Raw genomic sequence first — 22,947 nt, forward strand, 5'->3', positions numbered from 1 at the left:
AACAGGAAATGCCAGCACTCCTATTTGAATTAAGCAAAAGCAGATTCGTCATGGAACATACAACCCCTTGACTTTCCTCAGAGTGCTGTGCATACGGATCTTTTTTACCCTCTTCTAATGGCGGTAAAACCAAAATGTTTCCAATTTTACACCTCATGTAGCACAGCCAAATGCTTCATAAACAGCATAAAGAAATGTCAGACAGAGCAAGGCGAGCTGACTTCAAATGGTGATTTCTGCGCTCCCCCCCCACCATGTGTGCTCAAGGTTTGCAAGAAGAATACATAACAAACTTGTTGGCTAAGGCCACAGTAATGGGCTTTCCCAGTGTTTAGATTTGCTGCTGCCAACCTTCGTCAAGGATGCATTAACAGTGGACACATTGATCCAAACAGGGTTCCTTCCACCACCAAGGAAAGAAGAGCTATTCTTGTCCAGCTTTCTGTTTTGTGGTGTCGTAGGACCTAACAACTTGCGACTGCGAAACGACCCCGTGTTCCTCTTGAGAAAACGCATACCCATCTGGAAAAAAAAGCAGAGAACAGAAGTTTTAAAAGACTCAGCAATGACTACAGCTTGCTTGTTAAATAGTTGGACGTAACAGCAATTCAGTGGAAGAAAAACAAAAGGAGAACCATTTCCCCACTCCAGATCACAAGGGTTTTGGGGTCAAATATCTCCACAGTTTTGCCTTGCCTGAAGACTTCTGAGGAATTAAGGTTGTTTTCTCAAGAACAGGGCTACATTAGTCCCAATGATCTCACTCAAAGTTCTGTTCCTAAGTTTTCCTTGTTTATCGCCCTCAAAGGACAGTTTCACACGGCTTACATTTCCGAGACAGAAGAAGCAGGAAACCTGTGCGTAGATCACAGTGTGCATTTCACCGGCTGGACAGTTTTGCTAAAGGGGTGCAACCAATTACAGAAAACAAAACACATGCCAGAAAGCATCACACATCACATGATAATTCACACGGGCGATTTTCAAACTTGGTAATAGAATTCCTGTATAGAAAATTTGGAAATGCATGAAGTAACACTTAGGTCACCTCTCCTGCTTAAAAGTTCATCATGTGTAAGGAAATAAACTAGTTTTTGTGTCTCAGAGCAGATTCTTTCCTGCCACCTATCATTCACACACAAAAGAATTGTACACAGATGCCATTCACTGATCCACGGAGCCTGAGAAATGAGTGACATACAACTCCCTGGAAAATTTAGACAGAGAACGTTGGGTCCGGGCTGGGTGAGGAATACATGGATCCAGCTAACCTTGCCTGCCTAAATAGGTCACTAGAACTTCTCTTACTATAGGATAGCTATAGAGGTTTTCTGTTTCAGGATCCGCATGCTTATACAAGACAAACAGGAGAGGAAAGGAGAAGGAGAACAATATCAGTCTTCCAAAGACTATTGGTCCACTGTTCCTGGCGTGAGAAAAAAATCCAGTGTCTTGAAACAACCAGTCATTTAGCAAGCAGTGACCAGCAGTGACCACTAATAGTACTGACTGCTGCTCCGTAGAGTAATATCTCCCTTAACACTATTCAGTTCATGCTGGACAGGTTCTTATGGCTCCAAATTCTCCTCAAGAAGAAGAAGAAGAAGAAGAAGAGTTGGTTCTTATATGCGCATTTCCCTACCCGAAGGAGGCTCAAAGCGGCTTACATTCGCCTTCCCTTTCCTCTCCCCACAACAGACACCCTGTGAGGTGGGTGAGGCTGAGAGAGCCCTGATATCACTGCTCGGTCAGAACAGTTTTATCAGTGCCGTGGCGAGCCCAAGGTCACCCAGCTGGTTGCATGTGGGGGAGCGCAGAATCGAACCCGGCATGCCAGATTAGAAGTCCGCACTCCTAACCACTACACCAAACTGGCTCTCCAGTTTGAGGATGCAGTCCCGGCTCCTCTTCAGCAAGGAGGAGACAGGCACCTTGCCCTGACTTGTGGGAACTTTCTAAGAAACTCTTGTGTCAGAAGCAAATGGTTCATATTTTTCACACTGGGAAAACCTTGGAGACCTGAACCCTCATAACAGGGCCGTGCCCCGCCCCCACCCCCTGAGGCAGAACTCTACCCCACGCTCTACTTTGTGGGCCATGCTTAATCCAGCCCTTCCATTGGCTACAGTTGGAAGGACAAAGGGGGGGGGGAAGGCAGATATCTTTCTCTGTGTCTCTCTCCTCCCCTTTTATGGCTCAAGAATGGACTAATTGTACATTTCCACTATCTTTAGAAACCAAACAATGACGATTCCGTCTCACACTTACAACAGCGCCTTTTGAAAGCTCGGACTTCACCCCAACTCCCACTTTTCGAGCCTCACCTATTATTCCATTCTGAAGAACAAGTTACTCATTGTTCACAGTATTTACAGCTGTCTAAGAGTGGAAGAGGAAAGTGGAGGGGGGACGTAGTGGAGGAGCAGACAAAAACCAGTCCTGAATTCTTAGCGTCTTCAACCATCTGTGACTTGAGGAGGGTTTCTAAGTTATCTGATGGCCTGGTGGTTGTTTGTGGTGGGAAGCAAAGTTTGTAATATAATCAAAATATAAGGTTTCCCACTTTCTGGATGTTATCACTCTGCCTGCTAAATTATAGAAGTATCTCGTTAGTTTTGATATCCCTTCTGAGAGATTACAGCTCAAGTCAGTCTTCCATTAAGACTATGGTTAGACATTAGAAGTTGTTTCCTCAGCACAGCTGACTGTGTCTCTAGTGTTTCTATAGGGCTGTGTGCAGTGGGCAGATGGCATCTATGTCATTTCGTATTAACCCCAAAATATTTGTGTGGCAATTTCACAGATCAGGGTCTCTTTAAACTGAAGGAGGTCTTTGTAGATTTGGGGGGAGGGGGAGAACTTAAGAACCAACAGATTCTTCACAGCTAGAAATAAAAGTCTCAAAAGCCAGCATAAATATTGCACTGGTGTACGGGGCTCTGGTAGAATCATAGTACCATAGAGTTGGAAGGGTCCTCCAGGGTCATCTAGTTGAACCCCCTGCACAATGCAGGAAACATGGTGTAGTGGTTAAGAGCATGATGTACAGCAGCGGCCTCTAATCTGAAGAATCAGGTTCAATTCCCCATTCTTTCTCCACATGCATGTGGAAAACTCAAAGACGTTAGGAAAAGAGGAAGACACTAAAATGATGGATTGACTCAATCAATGAAGTTGCAACCCTAAGTTTGCAGGACCTGAGTAAGGCTGTTAATAATAGGATGTTTTGGAGGATGTTAATTCATAGGGTGCGCCATAAATTGGAAGCACCCACTTAACACACACACACACAATCTACCCTTCTTTTTGATACGCAGATTGTTTCAATGCATGTAAATAAAGTCTAGCAAGATTAGATCATCATCTGTTACTGCTGTTAGAAATAGTCCCTCTGCTTATCTGGCCTACATTTGAGTGCTGCACAGGAATGTCAGGCTGGAATGCCGGCGTTTCATTCGATCCAACCAAATCAGTTACTACTTTTTTCTTCAACCCCTATCTACATGTGCATATGTGCGGATCTGTCTCTTTACCAAATGTGCAGACCATTCATCTGATGAAGGGGACAGCAGTGCACAAAAATTTACATGAGACTATGTAGTCTTTATAAGGTGCCACAAGTCTCCTTCCACTTGATAGCAATACCAATTGAGAAGAAATGACAGGGGTTGTAGACTGGCTATAACCCCTCTTTTTGCTTTTTTAAAATTACAGTGAAAATTTATGTGCAGGAAGAAATCAGGCACACGATTGTCTCCTACTGTCTCTGGACCGGCTCGGTTAGCACTTCATCATTCGCATTTAAGAGAGGCAGGTGAAGAGAGCTGAAATTTATTTTGATACCTTCTTCTTCCTTCCTGCAGCTTATCAACCTGTTAAAAGCTTAGCAATGCCTTCAAAAATGCACACGACCTCATAGATCACGTTTGACAGCACAAGTGTTCTCCTCTGGCATGCTACATGTGTGCAGAATGTTATTTTTCACACTTTTGTCCTGACAGTTGTTATACGGCCTCTGGAATTCTCCCCTGCAATGCATACATTTGTCTGAAGGAGAGGAGGGCTTGATCATTATCATCTGGATTTTAATGATGCGGCCTTGGACCCAGTCCAGAGCTTGCAGAGTGAGGGTACAATTCCACAACGCTTTACATAGACTGTTCCTATAATTAGTCTCTGAACTGGAATCCCTTAGGCCGGATAAGACATGATAGGCAGACGTAAACCAGCCTTATGTGGGGAGGCCAATGGACTGCGTAGTCAAATGCCTGATTTCCAAGGGGGCATTAGGCAAGGCTTTGGTTTATCATCATGTTATGTATGTTTGAGAGCAGGGCAGCAGAAATAGTGGGTGGAGGGCCTCCTGTGGCTACCAATGATAACCACACTGTCCTTCTGCAACAGAGGGGCTATCCTCCATTACCCTGTGTTAGGTTTCTTCAAGTTTGTCATAGCTCAAATAATGGAGGCTATTCTACCATCTGGGTCTTGACTTGGATGGCCCAGGCTAGCTCAATCTTGCCAGATCTTGGCCCTGGTTAGGACTTGGATGGGAGACCAACCAAGTCCGGGGTTGTGATGCAGAGGCCATGGCACGCCACCTCTGTTGGTCTCTTGCTTTGAAAACCCAATAAGGGGTGGCTGCAAGCTGACAACACTTCCTACCATCTTTCCATCATCACTTGACATGGACCAATAGGCATGTTTTCAGCTAAAGAGGCCCTTGCAGAGTACAGCACAAACACGTAGCTATGGTTCACAGCAACTACTTGTATCAAATACAGCCAGGTTGTGGGACTAGGTCAACGTCTGATACATGAGGGTCACTTACAGTGTGATATCCTAATCACAATCACACCCTTCTAAGCTTCGGTGGAATACTCTCACACATCAGTTGTGTTTTCCAGGCACCCTTCTCCTTGTCATACTTTACGGGGTAACCACTAGGTCAAGAGAGGCAGCTTGGTGTAGTGGTTAAGAGCAGCGCCCTTTAAGATGGAGAACCAGGTTTGATTCCCCACTCCTCCCTCACATATAGCCAGCTGGGTGACCTTTTGCCATTCACAGTTCTCTCACTCAGCCCCACCCACCTCACTGGGTGTCTGTTGTGGGGCGAGGAAGGGAAGGTGATTGTAAGATGCTTTGAGACTCCTTTGGGTAGTGAAAAGGAGGGTACATAAATGGACTCATTGTCTTCTGATTCGAGATAAGGGTGACCTGCCAGAAATAATACATATATTGGAATCTGGAATTAGTCCATTTGTCTTTACAAGGTTTCCAACGTTTTGCAAAAAGTGACTTGCTGCTAGGCTTGCAGTGCTATCCTAAGCAAAGTGACCTGGAAGGGTGTGACTGCTTATAGTGTTCATGCCTTCCATACATTTTTACAGATCTTATATATCAGGGGTGGTCAAACTGTGGCCCTCCAAATGTCCATGGATTACAATTCCCATGAGCCCCTGCCAGCATTTGCTGGCAGGGGCTCATGGGAATTGTAGTCCATGGACATCTGGAGGGCCACAGTTTGACCACCCCTGATATATGTGAACCCCAGGAAAACCTTTATTTCACTCTTGTGCCAATCCAGTACTAAGAAATAGTTACGCATTGCCCATTACTTACGTGGCACTCCATGCTGGACAGAATGAGCACGGAAAAGACTTGGTGGAGTTTTTCTGCCAAGCCTTTTTAACAGGTGGTCGCGTTCGTTCACACTGCAAGAATAAAAGCACACAAAATGAGTCCCTTAATGTCTGAGTCAAGATCATGAAATAATGGCTCTTCTTCTAAATAACACCTGTCCACCATCAATCAGCACCCGATCCATTCGAATATGCTGAGGGAGCGCGGGGGGGGGGGGGGATGACGCATAACTGTTTGGCCATACAGGTATCGAACACACAAGTTAGTTGGAAAGTTTCTGCCAACTTTGGACAGCTTGCAAACTTTCTTTGACTCCAAATGACCGTAGAGAGAAAGCGCAACACGATGTTACTGAGCACATGTCCAAGGCTTCTGTCACACCTGTCTGCAACAGGATGTTGAGTCTTATTTGGGAACACATCAGTCACCTCAAATCCTTTGTAATTTATTGAGGACCATATAGGTTTTCACAAAAAACAAGTCTACCGTTCAATTCTCAGCAGAGCTAAACTCTTCTAATCCTATTGACTTCAATAGCCTTGGAAGGCTTTAATTCTTACTGGTAGTCCCATAAAACAGTGTGGGACTCTGAAATATTTTTCTGAAATGCCTTTGTTTCCCCCACCATTAAGCTGCAGCATTGAAACTGTAGTCCCCAGGATGGCTGCCGGCAGTCTAGCATGAGACTTATTTGCTCTCGCTCAGAAATTACAAGTAAAAGCTCACTGGATAAGCAACAAAGCATTTGTCGGGCCAAGTCTGGTGTCCATTCGGTTCCGCGGAGGTTATGTAAAGCAAAGCAAAGACACATGCAGGTTAAAGCAATTAGGTAGGGCTTCTTGTACTGGGAGGTAGGGCTTCTCGTACTGGAACAAACTTGTCTACAGCCATTTCCTGATGTGGCGAAACGGATCTAATTTCCTACCCCCTGAAAAGAAACAGTAAACATAATGCAGACTAATCTCTGCAAACTCATGCCAGCGCTGCTGCAAGTGCCCCAAATATCTGGCATTTGGTTTCCAATAGATAAGCCAACACAAACATGCTAGTGCTGCCTCAGGATACTAAGCAAAATATAAACACCAACACACAAGCGGTGGATTCTTAACCTCTCTCCACGGGGCTTTCCAGAATACTGTCACTGTGCATCTCCAAACACAGAAGCAAATGGTGGGCTAGGAGAACCCGTACAGTTGTTGCTAGATGGTTTCGGACACCAGAAGCCCTGGCCCAGCACCCAGCTCTTATTACAGTGTGGACAAGGGTGCGAGGGCCTTGGCAGACACTGAAGGCCTACCCAGAAAGCAGGGCTGGCCGGAGGTTGCTTTGTGTCCTAGGCAATGAGGGAGCCCATCACCCAACATGCCTCGCACCCCTCTCCATGGTACGGGGAGTGAGCAGCGATCCCGTCATACGGACACAAAGCCTGCTACCTGCACACTCCCCCCCCCCCAATGCAGGGGAGAGGGGAGAGAGGCAGGAGACCACCATACACCATATATATATATATATATATATATATATATATATATATATATATATATATATATATATGATGAGCCTGCAAACGCTGGCAGGGGCTCATGGGAATTGTAGTTCATGGACATCTGGAGGACCACAGGTTGACCACCCCTGCCCTAGATAATCACCTCAGTTCCTTTCAGAAAGCTTTGCAAACACCAACACCCATCATTTTGAAAAGTTGCTGGGCCACATGTTCAAGTGGCCTTGGCTATACACAGAATATATTGAATACCAGTTGACTTTGACTGTATGATGGCATCCGGGTCTAACTGGACACTGATTAAATAGCAGGCAGACATCTTGGGCAGGGGAGGTTGTCTTAGAATGCCAGAGACTAAACCTCGACCATTCAGAATGCTCTGACACCGGATCTTGGCCTTTCCCTGAGGTCCTGTCCCATGGCAAATCTCCTCCAAAAAGTTAACTCAACATTCTGGCTTAGAACTCAGCAGTTTATTCAGGAGAGTACAAAAAGCATCAGACAACTTCTGTGTTGCCGAAGACCGAGGCAAAAGGAAGCATAAGGCAATTATAGAGGCAGATCACCCCCCCCCCCTCCCCATTCAGCTTCACAGAGAACATTTCTTCCCCTAGAGTAACCTGGCTCTACGATCATGAATGGAGTGATTACAAGCAAGTGGTGGGATTTCTTTGTGGTTTTATGGTATTTTGTTTCAGATAAGAATTTGTAAGCTGCCTTGAAATATGGTTGGAAAACAGGGTGTAAGAGTTTTAATAAACAAATGGATTTGATTTGAAGCCTAAGAGTTGGCAAGGGGGAAAGAAATTATTTCCACAGCCAGTCTTAGTCAGAAAGCTTGTCTGTCAAAAAGACAGCTCCCCTCTCCTCCATTTTTCCAGTCTCTCTGAGACGATAAATCCAGGTTTGAGTCCAGCACTGTTTCAAATACTTGTTCAATATGATGGGGACCCACCGGAAACACAGGTTTCAGATGCTATCGGTTTGAGTTGTAACTTATTCTCTTCCAGGCCATAAAGCTTTTCCATCTCCGAAGGGAAACAGGGGGGAGGAGTAGAAAATTCTTCTAGGGCATAAGCTGCTAAGCCCCCAATTAACAATTGTTAAAAAAAGAAGAGCCTTTGCCTTTCAGACCCTCCCTCCCCTCCCGAAAAGCAAGCAGCCCCAAGCCTTGGCAAGAAGCATCTGTCTTTACACATTCAGATGAAGAGCATCAAAACAAATAGAATAATTCAAAGCTGACCACAGGGTCCCAAAGGCTTATTCGTTAGAGTAATTAAAAAAAGATGAGCTTCACCACCAATTAACCTACTGAGCACTAATTAACGTTAATGAGGATTTGAGGCGCTTGCTACAGAGTGACCCCGAATGTCCTCCAGAGCTCCTTAATTGGCTAGTGGCAAAAAGCTAGGCTCACGCATCAGAGGAGGTTAAAGTGGACGCAGGTGTTCTCCACATAACAGGCTCATCTTGGGGGAAATGTGAGCTTCAGTTCAAAATTCAGGTTGCCTTCTCCCCCTGCAACCTCTGACAAGGATTTGGGCTGTGACAAGGATTCGTGAACTCCCGTGCAGAATATTGGTTGGCAATTTCTAACAAACAAAAGGTCAAGCTCTTCCTGGGACTTTGTGCCAATGAAATGCGCACAAGCACCGCTGATTGCTTATGCGGCTCTTATTCATTTCAATTCGGGTTCCCTTCCAAGGAAATAGGTTTAGAAGGCTGTCTGTTTTTTGGGGGGGAGGGGGGGGCTGCTGTAGTGGCCTGAGATCTTGGTGGCACAGGGAGAGAGATGCTGGAAGAACAGGGCAGGGACCCGTTCTCATACGGCTGCTTCTGTGGGTTTTTTAAAGCGTCTTTTTTAATGCCATCAGGCTAATACTGTGCCATGAAATAAGCAATTTCCCCCATTAAATATGCAAATTGTTCTGTGAAATAAGCCCATTTTCACTGTGAAATACAGGCCGACACATGGCCCACTTTTAACTGAAGACTTCGTCTGGAGGCTTACGTCTCCCCTTTGGTTCTTCATCACAACGGTAATTTGTAACAACAGCTTTTAAAAACGAAGTTTCCAGTGTCAACGTTTATGACTACGGGTTAGATTTTTAATTTATAGTTTTGGTAGAAGCGACACTCCTCCAGACTCAGCTGAGAAATGGGCTCCTTCTGTTTCAGTCGCCAGGAGGAGATGTGTCTTTTTAGTTTCGTTCTTAGGAAAACTTCTCATAGACCGTTTATGCACTGGAGGTTTCATGCTGGGCTGCAGGCTGGAGTTTTAGTCGTGGCAGGTTGCCCCACCTCTTCCTGCACCCACACGGGGAAGGATTTGGCCCAGAGCACCTCATCTGCCCCCGATTTGTGTTCCTGCATGGGAGCTGGGTAAGTGAAGTTCCCAGTGCATAAATGATCATAGTGACATCAGAAAGAAAAGCCTAAATAAACACTGAGAAAAAGGGAGATGTATCAGGATATGCTTCTCCAGTCATTGACAGAGATGAATGGAGAAAGCTTTCCTATAGAATCACCGAGGGTCGGACACACTGAACGGATAACACCATCATCATCATGCTTCTTGGATCACACAAGTGACTCTACTGGCACCTCTGGAACCAGAGCCACAAGGCTTGCCAACCTCCAGATGAGGTCTAGTGTGCTATCGGAGCTCAACTGCAGGCTACTTGAGATCAGTTCCCCTAGAGAAAATGACAACGTCATCAAATCTCTGCCAAGCCCCCTTTCCTTCCCTAAACTCTGTCCTCCCCAGGCTCTGCTTCCAAGTCTCCAGGAATTTCACAACCTGGAGTTGGCACTCCTACCAGGAATGGAAGGGGCATAGGCCCCAGAGCCTATTCAGGCTATTCCATGTTACTGGAAAGCAAGCCCCACTAAATGACATGGTTAGTGGGGCATCTTCTTCAGCCTGTTTCTTCTCCTTGGGAAGCTCAGGACAATTTACTCAGGATTAGGTAGGAACTATGAGGAGGAGAGTCCTCTTTATCAGTCCTAAACAATTTTCCTCTCATTATCTTTGTTTTTATAATCTTCAGGTCAATTTGCAGCTTTCTTTTCACTATGTCATCCGAACTAAAGGGCTGCCTGCTTATCTGATAATAGCTTTTACATCTTCCGTAGACCACCGTGATTCTATCTTGCATTATAGCTCTGTTTTCCTTTACAACCACTGGAAACCACAGGTCTTCAAAACTCCTTTTCGAAGAACTTCTCAGATACACATTAAGTTTTCAGGAATTTAGGAAAATCATAGAAGCATATTCCTCTAAAGAAATAACAAAGATGCTATACAAATTTGCTCTCATTTTACACTTTTCTGATTTTTAAAATTTCAAACTGGCCTTATTTAAGGAGGAAAACCTCTTGTAAAACTGAATGTGAAACAATCTTGAACTGAGTCAAACCACTGGTCTACCAGGATTAGATTTACACTCTCGTGGGAGATGTCCTGGGATCCACTGATTTCCAGGTGACAATGATCAGTTTTGGTGGGTGAGCTCTATGGCATTATATCTGTCTGAGGCCCCTCCCCAAACCCTGCCCTCCCCCCAGTCTAGGGTTGGAACTAGCAACCCTACCCATGATAAGTACCATCTACTCAGACTAGCAGTGCCTCTCCAGGGTCTTTTATATCATCTGTTCCCTGGTCCTTTTATCTACAGATGCTGGAGTTTGAAGGTGGCACTTTTTGTATGCCAAGCTCTGAGCCGCAGCCACTCCCCAAAACAGGCACATAAAAGAAAACCACACAGATTAAGATTTATTAATTAATCAATCTCTGTTCTAACTTTCGATAATTGCTACTCTTTCAATCAACCATTATGGCTTTACAAAACAAACAAACCTTCTGCTACTCTCAGTAATTGTTGCCAGCTATTACAACTTTGCTTCAGCCATTGAATCATAAGAAAGGGTTTGAGAATGACACCATTTAGTTCTCACTGATATCTGATCTGCCTTTTGGTGGTCCCAATTGGTGCTACATGGATTTAGTGACAAGTGATCATTTAAATACTGCAAGGAGACATTGGTAGCATTGAAGGGGATATGGGGATATGGGTGGATGGATTTCGTTGAAGATTTTCATGGAAGTATGCTCTTATTTGTACAGTACCAATAACATCCACCTCATAATAATCACACCCCCAGTGTTTTTCCTACTTACTTTTATGTTTATTTTGTGTGATGTTCAGTACCACCAGTACTGTACTTTCTGATCTCTTAAAATTAGTTTAACCAGTTACACTAACAATTTTTTAGTGTAACTCCTGTTCTCATTGCTTTGATAGTACTCAACAATAAATAATCACATGAGAACCTATAGTAGTACCAGCAAAAGACTTTGATGGCATTAGTATTAAATTTGTAAATCACTCATCCTCCCAAGGAGCCCAGGGCAATTATACGGATTTCCACCTACCCCATCCCATTTTATCCTCAGAACAGACTTGTGGGAAAGGTGAGACTGAGAGATAACACCTTGCCCAAGTACATCTAGTGAGCTATGATGTTGAATCAAAATCTCCATCATTCTGTTGACTGAACAGATATGGCAGATAGCAACGTCACATATTACTACTTTGGAAAACCTATAGTTTTGAAAAAGGGTAGACGGTTTACTTATATTTATCAGAATACAACGCAACACGTAGTGAGTATACTTTTGTGATTCTATACCGTCAATGGCCAGTTTGTCATGTGGCATCTGGAATAATTTAGTAACCTGTAACACGGATATTGTGTCTCCAGGGGAGGGCATAAATAAACAAACAAACATTCCTTTTACCAGTGAAAAAAGATATGTCTTTGAAAAATAAAATTGGAGGGGAAAATCCCGTAAAAATACCAGTCACTTGTTGTTGTGAACATTCATGGAAATTTTTTTGGATAGTCCTTCTCTGAAATGGTGTGAAGAACAGCTGGAAAAAATGAGCAAAAGTCTTAAGCCACAACCTCAAGCAGACCTCCTTGGAAGTAAGATCCATTTAACTAACAGGACTGGATTCTAAGAAAATATGTTTAAGAAAATATTGTAAGATTCTAAGAAAATAGGTATTAGGCTGACTGAATTCTCTCCCATTCCAATTCACTTCTCCAGCTTCATTTGGTGCTCCTTGGAATGCAGGTAAACCAGATCTTGATTTTATTTACGGCTGGATCAGTGATGTCTTCATATGCCTGTTTTAGACATTCACCCAACAACCCAGGGAGTAAGCTACCATATTGCATGGGCTAAGGCTTTTCAGCTTCAGACCCAGAGAGACCCCACCACCAGGAGAGATATCACACTTTGGCATCAATATGAATTGCTATATTGTACCACCAGACTGTAATCCAGACTCAGGGGCATTTTTATTTTTAAAAAAATTGTAGGGGACCCCATATCTTTTTAGAGGTAATCATCATCAGCATGATTTTATTTTTAAACTTAATTTATATTTTGAGGGTTGAAAGAAAAAGACTTCACCCCATTTTAACTCTGCAGTCACAGATGACGGACTCATTTAAGGCATTTTATTTCCCCAGGCAGCACTAGTTGCCAGCCAATCTTGCACGCAGCACATTTACACAGTCTGCTTTGGCTGTGTAGATATTTGGGAAGAAAGCACATCGGACATTACCAGGGATGAGTTCTTCCAGGAGCTGAGGGGAAAAAGGCAGGCGAAGAACCCTTAAGTGAACTTCTCAATCCATAATTTGAAAATTTCACTTTAACTTTTCCTTTCGAATGCAAACCATACCACAACTTTAGACTTGGGCAGGGGTGGCCACACTGTGGCTCTCCAGAGGTTCATGAAGTATAGTTACCATAAGCACCTGTTGGCAGGAGCATGTGATAATTGTAGTCCATGGACCTCGGTTTGGCCACTAGAGTAAATAGGAAAAGGGGCTGATAGTAATTGTAGGCCATAGACATTTGTAAAACCACAGTTTGTTTATTTTATTTGTTTGTTTGTAAAAAAACCCCACAATACAATCCCAGTAAAACACATAAAAGAGTTATTCATCCCTGGCAGCAAAAAACCTCCAACCCCCACCCACCCCACTTGAGGGACTACCACTAACTGATAACCAAATGCCTTAGGAAAACTGTTGGAAAAGGGCTGAGCGGTTGTTCTAGCCCTTTCAGGAGGGCCCCCAGATCTAATTGCCCCGGCATCAACCAAAGACAGAGAGGGCCCTCAGCTCTCCCGTGAGCTCATTCCAGCAGGCTGGGGCCAAGACCAAAAAGGCCCTGGCCCAGGGTCGAGGCCAGGTGTACCTCCTGTGGGCTGGGAATCACTCCTGGACTAGAATATATAAGAAAGCATCTAAAATTCTAGTGGTTTGCAACCAAAGAATTTCTTGAAGGAGCAAGCCTTCCAGAACACTTGAATCAATGTGAACATTTGCTGGTGTGTACGGTGTATGCATGAAGGGGGCATCACACAGCACCAAGAAGACCAAAGAGAAGATAAAGATGATGTTGAATTTGTTCGTGCAGCTCCTTTTCCTAAAGCAACAAGGTGACTGAGACACAGCAAGCAACACTTAGATGACAAAGAACCCTTGTCACATCACTGTCTCTTGTTGGTCGGAGACACCCGACCTGTCCATATGTTACCGTGAGTGCACATAGATCCTGCCTGGATCTATTTGTAACAAAGAGTGAACTCACTCATTTGTGGATACTATGCAAGAACATCAACATTTAAACAAGCCTAATGTGGGTTCATTGTCCATGGGGTCGCGATGGGTCGGACACGACTTCGCACATAACAATGTGGGTTGCTGTGACATCATCACACAGTTCCCAGGATGGAGAGAAACGAATGGAAGTTTCGTTTGGGACAGCAGCCAAAGCAATTTGCACTCCTTCTCTGCCTTTCTAGCTAAGGCTTTAGAAGGGGTAGGAGCAGCACAGCTTCAGAGCCAGAATCTCACCCTCACAAATGTGGCTGTAGCTCTACAAATGCAATTAGTTCCACCAATCATGCTCTTCAATCGAGCGATAATGATTTTGTGACACTTTGCTATCAAGAGACCACGTAAAAGAAAAACACAGCAAGATGCCACATGGGAGGAGAGGAGCAGACCCCAATGACAGGCTGCTTATCTTCCAGAACAAAACCAGCTCTTAGTGGGGAGGGGATATCTGCACGAATCCTTCCAACAAACATGGACATTTCCTCAGGAGAAGCGAGTAGGGTGCTGCTGCTACTGCCACCACCCTAATATCCCGACTATACATAACTCATCAGAAACAAATCAACACCCCAGGGCTATTTTCATGACAAAAAACTGCAGAGTGTTACTGTGGGTTCCCAGCAGGGGTAAGGTCAACGAAACACTACAGCTCATATGATGGAAAGTGTATATTTGTGTGTTTTTAAATTGCATCCAAACAGGACAGATTGTGCCATCAGGGATTTCCGAGCACATCCCCAAAAGACAAGCACATGTTTTCAAGCAGGTGTGAAAGAGCCTGGACACAAACAAGGCAATAAAAGGCGGAGGTTCTCAGAAAGCACTCGAGAGGCCTCATTGTAAGCAGGACGCTTCAGCTTCAGGCAGGCTGAGACACTCCACCGTTATCTAGTTTGCAGATGGACCACCCAGAAAACCTGGGTGCAATCAGGAAGGAAGGGGGGGTGAGGAGGAGAAAAACACAAATGTGCTTGCCGAGGAAGAGAGGAAGGGATCCTTGGGGGGAACGGGCGAAAGGGGTTGGAAGAAATTTCTTTCACTGTCTGCATGCAAGTAGTCCAGGAATGGAGGAAGGCAATCAAGAAAAGCAGAGCAGATGAAAGCACTTAAAAAGAGAACATAATGAAGTAGAGGACCATCATAATAACTGTGAATTGCAACATGGCTGTTAAATTACAGAAAGAGCAAAGCAGTAAATTCACACAACTGTGGAAAACTGACACCCTGCATCGAGCTGTACATACATGCTTGCCAAAACATATGCACACTTGAAACTCCAGTGCCTTTCCTGTGACAATTAATGATCTTCCAACCTGACTTTAGTTTATATACAAAAGCTGCAATCCCACAGAGAGCCCGGGGAAAGGTCACATGCACAGAAGTCTGTTTAAAGAACTCAGATCCCCTCCCAGACAGCTGGTAGGAAGGATTTCCAAAAGCATCTGCATTTAGGAAGGGCTGACTATGGAACAAGTTTTCTTATAATCATTATGATAGCATATCATCAGGGCTATATTAAAATTGAAAACAGCAAATGTGGCATCCCCTATGCATAAAACCTCTTCAACAATTTCAGAGGCGCAGTTGTATTAGTCAGTCATAGAAAAATTAAACCGGGGTCCCACCAACACCTTAAAAACAAAAGTTATTCCATAAAAGCCCTGCTGGCTCTGCTTTAATGTGGTTCAAAGTTATCAAGCGAGATATGTTTATCTAGCATCTGGTTGTCATTTTATGTTGTGATTATGTTATGCCATGTTATGTTATGATTGTTATCTCTTGCATTGTTATAATATTCTATGTAACCATTCTACAACGTTTAATGTAAACTTGCCCAGAGCCATATGGAAGGGCGGTATAGAAATCTAAATAAACAAAAAACCAAACAAACAAATAATGAATGTTTAATTGCTGATCCTGTTTTATTGGTTCAAGTCTTTTAACCTAGAATTATCAATATATATCAGGTAATCAGGATTTCTTAGTTCAAATATTCACCATTTCAAGGGCAGATTGTGCCAATGTTTTTAAAGTCCAGTTTTAGTACACTTTGTAACAGATACATATATTTGTTTAATTTATTTCACAACAAATTTATTTCTCAACAACCAAAATTTTCCTCTCACCCAACCTTCGAGTACCCAACATTTTAATCTCTTAAAATTGGTCCTCCAACCCACCCTTCTGTTTAGGTTCCTTTCAGTCAACATAGCTAGTTACCACAGATAGACCTATCCCCCATGAATCTGTCGGAAGAACATTTGCTTTGTAAAAGTGTAGAATTTTTTAACTTTAAAACCCATTTTAATAAAAAAAGCGTGGTTCTAAGTTAAGAGTTCTAAATGAAGGGACAAATTAAAAGTATAAACTTGCAGTCATTAAACAAAATAGCTCAGCAAAAAGTTATTTAAAGGGATACCCTGGCCCAGCTAAGGGTCAGATGAAGGCTTGCATGCCTCTATGCCTATCTAGTCAAGGAACTCGTATATGCAAATAGGATTTGTCCATGTGATTCCCCCAGGCCCAGCTAGCAGCTAGGTTGACATGTGGATGGTCTTGTAACCTGAAATCACACAAGTTCGCTGTTGGAGGGGGGAAAGATAGTACTGTATTTAATCCCCCACACAGCTATTCAACAAAATTTCAGCTTCTTTTTCAGGGTTACCAGGCTGATTGGCACATTGTTTTTGCCAGCCTATAAAAGGGCAACTCACACCTAAATGCCAGCTTGTCTGTTGCTTGAATGGTATCAGTACATCACACTCCGTGATGAAGAAGTGACAGGGGTGTTCTTTTCTTTTGTCTACATAGCTTTCCTCTCACACTGTTATATTCCCTTATGGGTTAAGCTGGGCTAATGACTCTCGGACACGCTCCTTGGCAACATGACCAATGTAGATTGGAATCCCCGTTTCACCTGTCAACAAACACTGAAAAAGCAGCTAAATTTTAAAATGTGGGCAATGGCTCAGTCTTCACCTAGGGGAGGCAGGCGTCCCTGGGATTTTGTGACTCTGGGTGTTTGGCTGCATTGCAGCTACGGCTGGAAGCAGTTCTAAAGCAGATATTCAGCCTGTGAGATGAAATCCTGAAGTGGAAGCTAGCTTGGTGTAGTGGTCAAAAGTGGCAAATTCTAATCTGGAGAACTGAGTTTCATTCCCCACTCCTCCGCCTACAGTCTGCTGGGTGGCCTTGGGTCAGTCACAGTTTTTCAGAGCTCTCTCAGTCTCACAGTGAAACTTCTAGGTTTTATTATGAATAGTGACAAGTTTGCGCATATCTAAGTGTGACTCAGTAGGAACTATTTAATGAAATGAACTATAGGTCTATTCCTCCACTGTTTCAGTCACAGCTACAATATGGCAATTAATTTACCTCACAATAAATATAAAAAGACTCAAAGGCTGACCCTGCCCTTCCAGAATGAAATCTCTCTCTGAGGTCCCATTCCACTCACGTTGGCAGTTTAGAAGGTTTGTTAAAATCCCGTTTAATTATTTTGAAGTTCCCCGGTGGGTCACACGGTGCCATATTGTTTGAAGAACACAAGTGGTTGTTATAGAACCTTTTTGAACTTATGGAGCGCTTCGATTTGCCGAACAACAATTGTGTTCTACAAAGGGCTAAATGAAACTGTCTGAGGGAGAAAGGGGTCAATGGGATTCTTTTTAGTGTCTTTCACACCACACAAAAAGTCCCCACATACAACATACTCTCCCATACACTGAAGAATTCAATAACAGTAGCACATCCCATATGACCTTATTGCCATGGAAAATGCAAACTTACCATCCCAAGGTGTCTGCAAAGGAGAGTTTTGTTAATCACAACTTAAAGGAATAATCCCCCCAAAGGTAATTAACATCATGTTGAGACTAAAATGTTGTTCGCTCTCGTAGCATAATTTTCAGATTTGTTCTAGTGACAGAAAATGTGCAGCCGAGCTCACGCACAAAGTGTGAAATGATTTATTGTGCAATACTGATACCAGTGGGAGAAAAACACTGGCTTTTGTAATGTGTAACATATTAACACTGTAGATAAAAGGTGAGATATGATTTGGCAACAGCAATGGTTCTCTGCTCACCTGATGCTGCACCAACTACTTATTAACTTTGAGTCACTGAAAACCCCTTGAAAAATTCTCCCCTTGCCTAAACCCCATGGAAATTCATGGACATTTCTTTCACATCTCTTAACATGAGAGGGCTTGGGAAAATAGAGCTTCTGGCTTGTCATTTCCCCTTTCCTTTCTGCTTTCTTGCCCTACTGTTTGTGTCCAGGTGTAGAATCCATCACCGAGACCAGCCAAGCAAAACAAAATGTCTTTGGGTCAGTCCCACGGTCCAACAACACTTTTACATGCGGTCATGCAAGAAGCATTACGTGAAACTTCAGACCAGCATTGTGCACAACAGACGATGAATGGAGCGGAGAAGGTTGTTTTGAAATAAATAAAGCGGGTGAATGAATAAAATGGCAGAGGGGCCTTGAGAACCCCTCTAGGTTGCAATGCATGGAGGAAAAAAAAAAGGATGGGAAAGAAGTGGGTAAAAAATAAAAATAAAATAAAAATATAAATATATATATATTGATCTGCCATGCTTTCGGTTAATATGCAGTTGCCCCACCTCTTTCCATTACTATCACGCAGCATAGATTTCCCCATCTCTTTGGACTTAGTTTCCAACTCTTGAACCTGTTCCAGCAAAGTTTTATGGTAGGTATGCTTGGCCCTGCATCACAAGAGAAAGACACAAAACAGAGACACCAACACATCAACTTTCATTGGCTGTAAAAGACTCTGTTTTCCTGCTCAGAGTCAGACTGGCAAAGACATTACGCTGGCAGCGTTGAGCCCGGTCATTTTGGCTGCTCTGGATCTTCTGAAGCCTTAGAGGGGACACTGGAGAGCCACTCTCAGATTACAAACCGTCTCCTTAAACTATTACCAATCTCCAATGACCAAAGGGCTGTTTGTGCAATACGGCCAGACTTGGAATAAGTGGAAAAGAAAGAGTGTACAGGAAAATCTCAAGTCCCGGTGGACAGTACTGAGGACACCCATCCATATACAGATAATGGAGCACTACCTTCTAGCAAAATATTCTCCCTGTGTTAAACACTCCCCCTCCCCTCCAGTATTTCAGAATGATCCTACTTTCACAGGACTTCTCAAGAGTCAGCCACTCACCCCTAAATGGAGGAACTCACTGCATATTCATAGAGGCAGAATACGTTTCCATTATATCCTTTGAACCACAAGTTTCAACACCAGAAAAACTGCATTAGATTATTTGATTAAAAAAAATACAGCAGTGCATCTTATGTTGTCATCTGTCTCCTTTCCCTAAGTCATGGATTTGTAAAGGCAGCTTTCCCCATCTTAACAAGCCATTTGCATGGACAACACTCACACATAAACATACACAGAGAGGAGAAAGGGATTTGTGTACTCAGAATCTGTACACAGGGTGTAACACTTTGCATTTCCAGTTAACATACATTGACTGTCACCACTTGTGTAAGGATTCACAGCTTTCAAGAATTGTCCTCATTCTCTCCAAATACTGGGAACTGCACAAATACTTAATTACAGTTCCACCCCCTTTCCCCAGCATCCGTTTTCCTGTCTCCTACTGCCTTTTATAGTTCGTATAAGAAAAAGCACCATGGGATGCACCATGTGATAATTTAGAGTTGCAGATGTCTGTGCAAATAGCTGAAAAACAAAACAAGAGGCAGCCAGTGAAGTTAGTATGTCTCCGGCGTTAGACCAGGAGGAGAAAAGAACGCAGAGAAATGAGGGCATTTCCACAAAGAATACATTTGAGCCTTTCTCACACTTGATGTGGATATCATATATAAATGTTATTAACCTGGGAGTGACTTGGGAAGAGAAATCAGTCTCTTGCATCTGATGCAGGTTTTCCTTTAGTATTTATATCTTGCCTGATCTGCTTAGACTCAAGGTGGCTAACAAAGCAACAGAAAGTTGCAAGGACTTCCAACACACACACTCAATTGTAACTGGCTAGTAACAAGATTATTTATCATATATGGTATGTGTATAATATATAGGGTTGTCTGGCACCACCACACTGTCAGTAAGGGACAGGGGGCGCTGTCTGGGAGCTCCCCACTGCTCTTACCCAAACCCACAAGTGATTCTGGTTTGCTGACATCACCCAGAAGTGGCATCAGCATGTTGGAGGTATCAGGGGTGATGCTCTGACTTTTGGGGAAACTCTATAGTGAAAAAACTGGCTTCAAACCATAGAGTTTTGCCCCAAACCCAGTGTGGCACTCCCTGATAGCCCTGGCATGCCAATGTCACTTCCATGTGGCGTTGGCATGCTGGGATGTTTTTCCTGGTCCAGGTGAGTGGGCAGTTTGAGGATCAGAGGGGGGGGGAGTTCTTCTGCTTTTCGAAACCCCCCAAACAGGGGGAACAATGGCAAAGTTGTCCCTGGAGATCGTAAGATTGTCTGGCTGCCAGGCAAGAGATGTTTGGTGGTGATTTGCCATGGCCTGCCCCTGCATCACAACCCTGGTATTTCTCGGAAGTTGACCTTCTAAGCGCTAGCCAGAACCAAGCCTTCTTGACTTCCAAGATCTGATGGGATCAGGCTTACCTGGGCTGCCCAGGTTGGGTTAGCAAGATAAAATCAACAGGCAGCTGAAACATGTATGTTCTGCAAAATCTCTGGACAACAAGGGCACCATACTCATGACATGGCTGCAATAAAACCTGGTTATCAACAACATTTCTCACTGATTAGAATGGAAGCAGACTGGGGATTTAAAATGCCCCGGAAAAAGAGTCCTGTATCACTTCTGTTCCACATCATATGATGCCCCTGTGGTATATTTACTGCATGCATTGCAATGCAGTGGTCTACTTCTCACCTTTGTGTGAGCCATTTTAGTCTGGATAGGGTTTTTTTTTAGTTCTGCTTGTTAGGCTAGAACTAGTCTTAGACTAAATGAGCACTCTCATTCTGAAGCCAGTTGGAAACTGCAGCCCAGCTACTCTCAAAATATGAATTCTTTCAAGAAGGCTAAATTTCCTAGAATTGAACAAAAACTTAATTAGATTCAAGTTACTGAAACTACTTAGGGAATGATTAGACTCAGCTTCCCTTTTACGAAATGAAACTTTAGGAGATAAAACCCACTTTAAGCTTTGGGCTATTAATTCGTAATAATCTTTCCTATTTACTTTCACATTCCTCTCGATTTGATTAAATATATGAAATATATTGACCTTGACCTCTCCTTCTGCTATAAAAGAGACAATTTGCGTTACAGTCGATTTTGGAATAAAAAGTCTGGAACTTTCAGACTTTTGTCTGGCACAGTCCATATGCATATTTACTCAGAGGTCAGTAAGCACACCTAAGATTGCAGCCTGTTACTTTTAACACAGTCGACCAGTCTTCACCTCTTCTCTCCTTCTCTCTATTTTTTCCCTCTCTGACACTGTTTCCTTCAACTGGAAAAAGTCCAGAGTATGGAAGCCTTTGGGTCTATCTGGACCATCTCTGCCCCACCACCACTTTCCAGCAAATCAGTGTAAACCCATGACATTATATTTGCCTGAATTATTTGCTGTTTTACCACAGTTTGAACATTCCTCAGCAAAAAGAGGTTTCATTAATGATTATTCATATATTCTTCAGACCTGCCCATCTCGTAACCCACTAAAATGAACACAGCCTACCAGCAGCCATAGTGTACGACCCCTGTTTCTGTAGGTTTGGAAAAGGATCAAAATGGGGGCAATTTTCACCCCCTGGTGGATTGCATACCCAGGTGTTAAACTACATTCAGCGTGTTGAGTCATGGGTTGTTTAGGCCTGTATACAACACCTATGAAGTTATTACTGAGCTATCAAAGCATGGATTTGTGAGGCAATACACTGGGATAGTTTCATTAGAAGCACAAAATATTGTAATAGGAAAGACTGAGAATAAGGAAGTAATTTTACATATTATAGAATACTGAAATGGTAATATTTATAACCAAAGCATATTGACTTCAATGAAACAGCCTCTTCCTCCTTTTGTATTTTAGGAAACCTAGCCAAAATATGACGCGACTAACCTACTTATAAATTAAAGACACAAAGAATAACAGCAACATCAATGCACTGGATGAGATCTTGAACTGGACCCATTAAAGAGCAGGAAAATCTTGACTCGTTTAATGTCCACAGTGACACAAGGGGCCGGTGAGTAGATAACTACAAAAAACGCAGACAGACTTTGCAGTTGATTCTATTTTCCCACTGCGGCCCTTGCAAAAGCCTACTCACTTAAATGAAAACAGAAAGTGAGACACCTGTCATGACCATTTTTCTTTCAGCCTGGCAAGCATTAAATGTTGAAAAAACACACACAAAGGAGGAAGAAAAATACTGGCTGGTTCTTCCTCATCTATAAGCAGCCAAGGTGTGCGGTCATGTCTTACCAGCTGCAAACCAATTCTCCTGTTTAATTACATTGATTAGTGATGGCCACCTGTTGGAGTCCAACTCTTCCCAGCCAAGGATCAAGGCTTGTGGTACCTCCAGGCTGTGACATCACTACTCTTTCCTCCCAGAAAACTTGGCTGGGAAGAATCTGGCCCCCTCCACTCCCAAGCTTTTGATAAGCACCAGTAAACGAAAGGTCACAGTCAACTTTTCTAGTTCAGCAGCTGTGCTTTGTATTCCCTATCTGGCGATGGGAGGAGGGAGGGGAAAGAAACGGGACAAGGGTCAAATGCTGCTTCTGAACCACCTCTTGGTCATCTCCAGGCTTAGAAGAAGTGGAAGTGGTGCAGAAAAAGCAGAGAGACAGAACTGTCTGGAAATGCACAAACATTAGATTTAAAAAATCACTTGAGGTTCCATTTTTCATTTTAATGAAACGGACTTCCTGTTTCCTTCTTAACAATCAACCTTATTTATATTATTATATGCTTGGCTCACTGGAACATTTAGTTTAGATCCAAATGCAACCTGTGGTGGCAGAGTAGTCTGTGGTATTATATGGCAACCAAAAAAGGTTAGAGGAACCATTTTATCCTGAACATGGGCCAACAACGGGCACAT

The 22,947-nt window shown here is 43.3% G+C and overlaps 1 protein-coding gene across 8 annotated transcripts in view; it reads right to left on the bottom strand.

Moving 5' to 3' along the window:
- Window positions 1-293: 293 nt before the first annotated feature.
- ATP8A2 (ATPase phospholipid transporting 8A2) overlaps window positions 294-22,947 on the bottom strand; it is a 369,499-nt gene continuing 346,845 nt past the window's right edge. For 7 of the 8 annotated variants that reach the window (XM_077341745.1, XM_077341743.1, XM_077341749.1 and 4 more), the window contains 3 exons: window positions 18,481-18,585; window positions 5,623-5,714; window positions 294-522 (listed from right to left, as the gene is read on the bottom strand). In XM_077341745.1, the coding sequence (XP_077197860.1) occupies window positions 425-522; window positions 5,623-5,714; window positions 18,481-18,585 (295 nt within the window). In that variant the 3' untranslated portion in view covers window positions 294-424. The remainder of the gene's footprint in view (window positions 523-5,622; window positions 5,715-18,480; window positions 18,586-22,947) is intronic. The other variant, XM_077341744.1, reaches the window with a different exon arrangement.

Source organism: Paroedura picta, chromosome 6 (assembly GCF_049243985.1).
Source record: "Paroedura picta isolate Pp20150507F chromosome 6, Ppicta_v3.0, whole genome shotgun sequence".
Classification (NCBI taxonomy): domain Eukaryota; kingdom Metazoa; phylum Chordata; class Lepidosauria; order Squamata; family Gekkonidae; genus Paroedura; species Paroedura picta.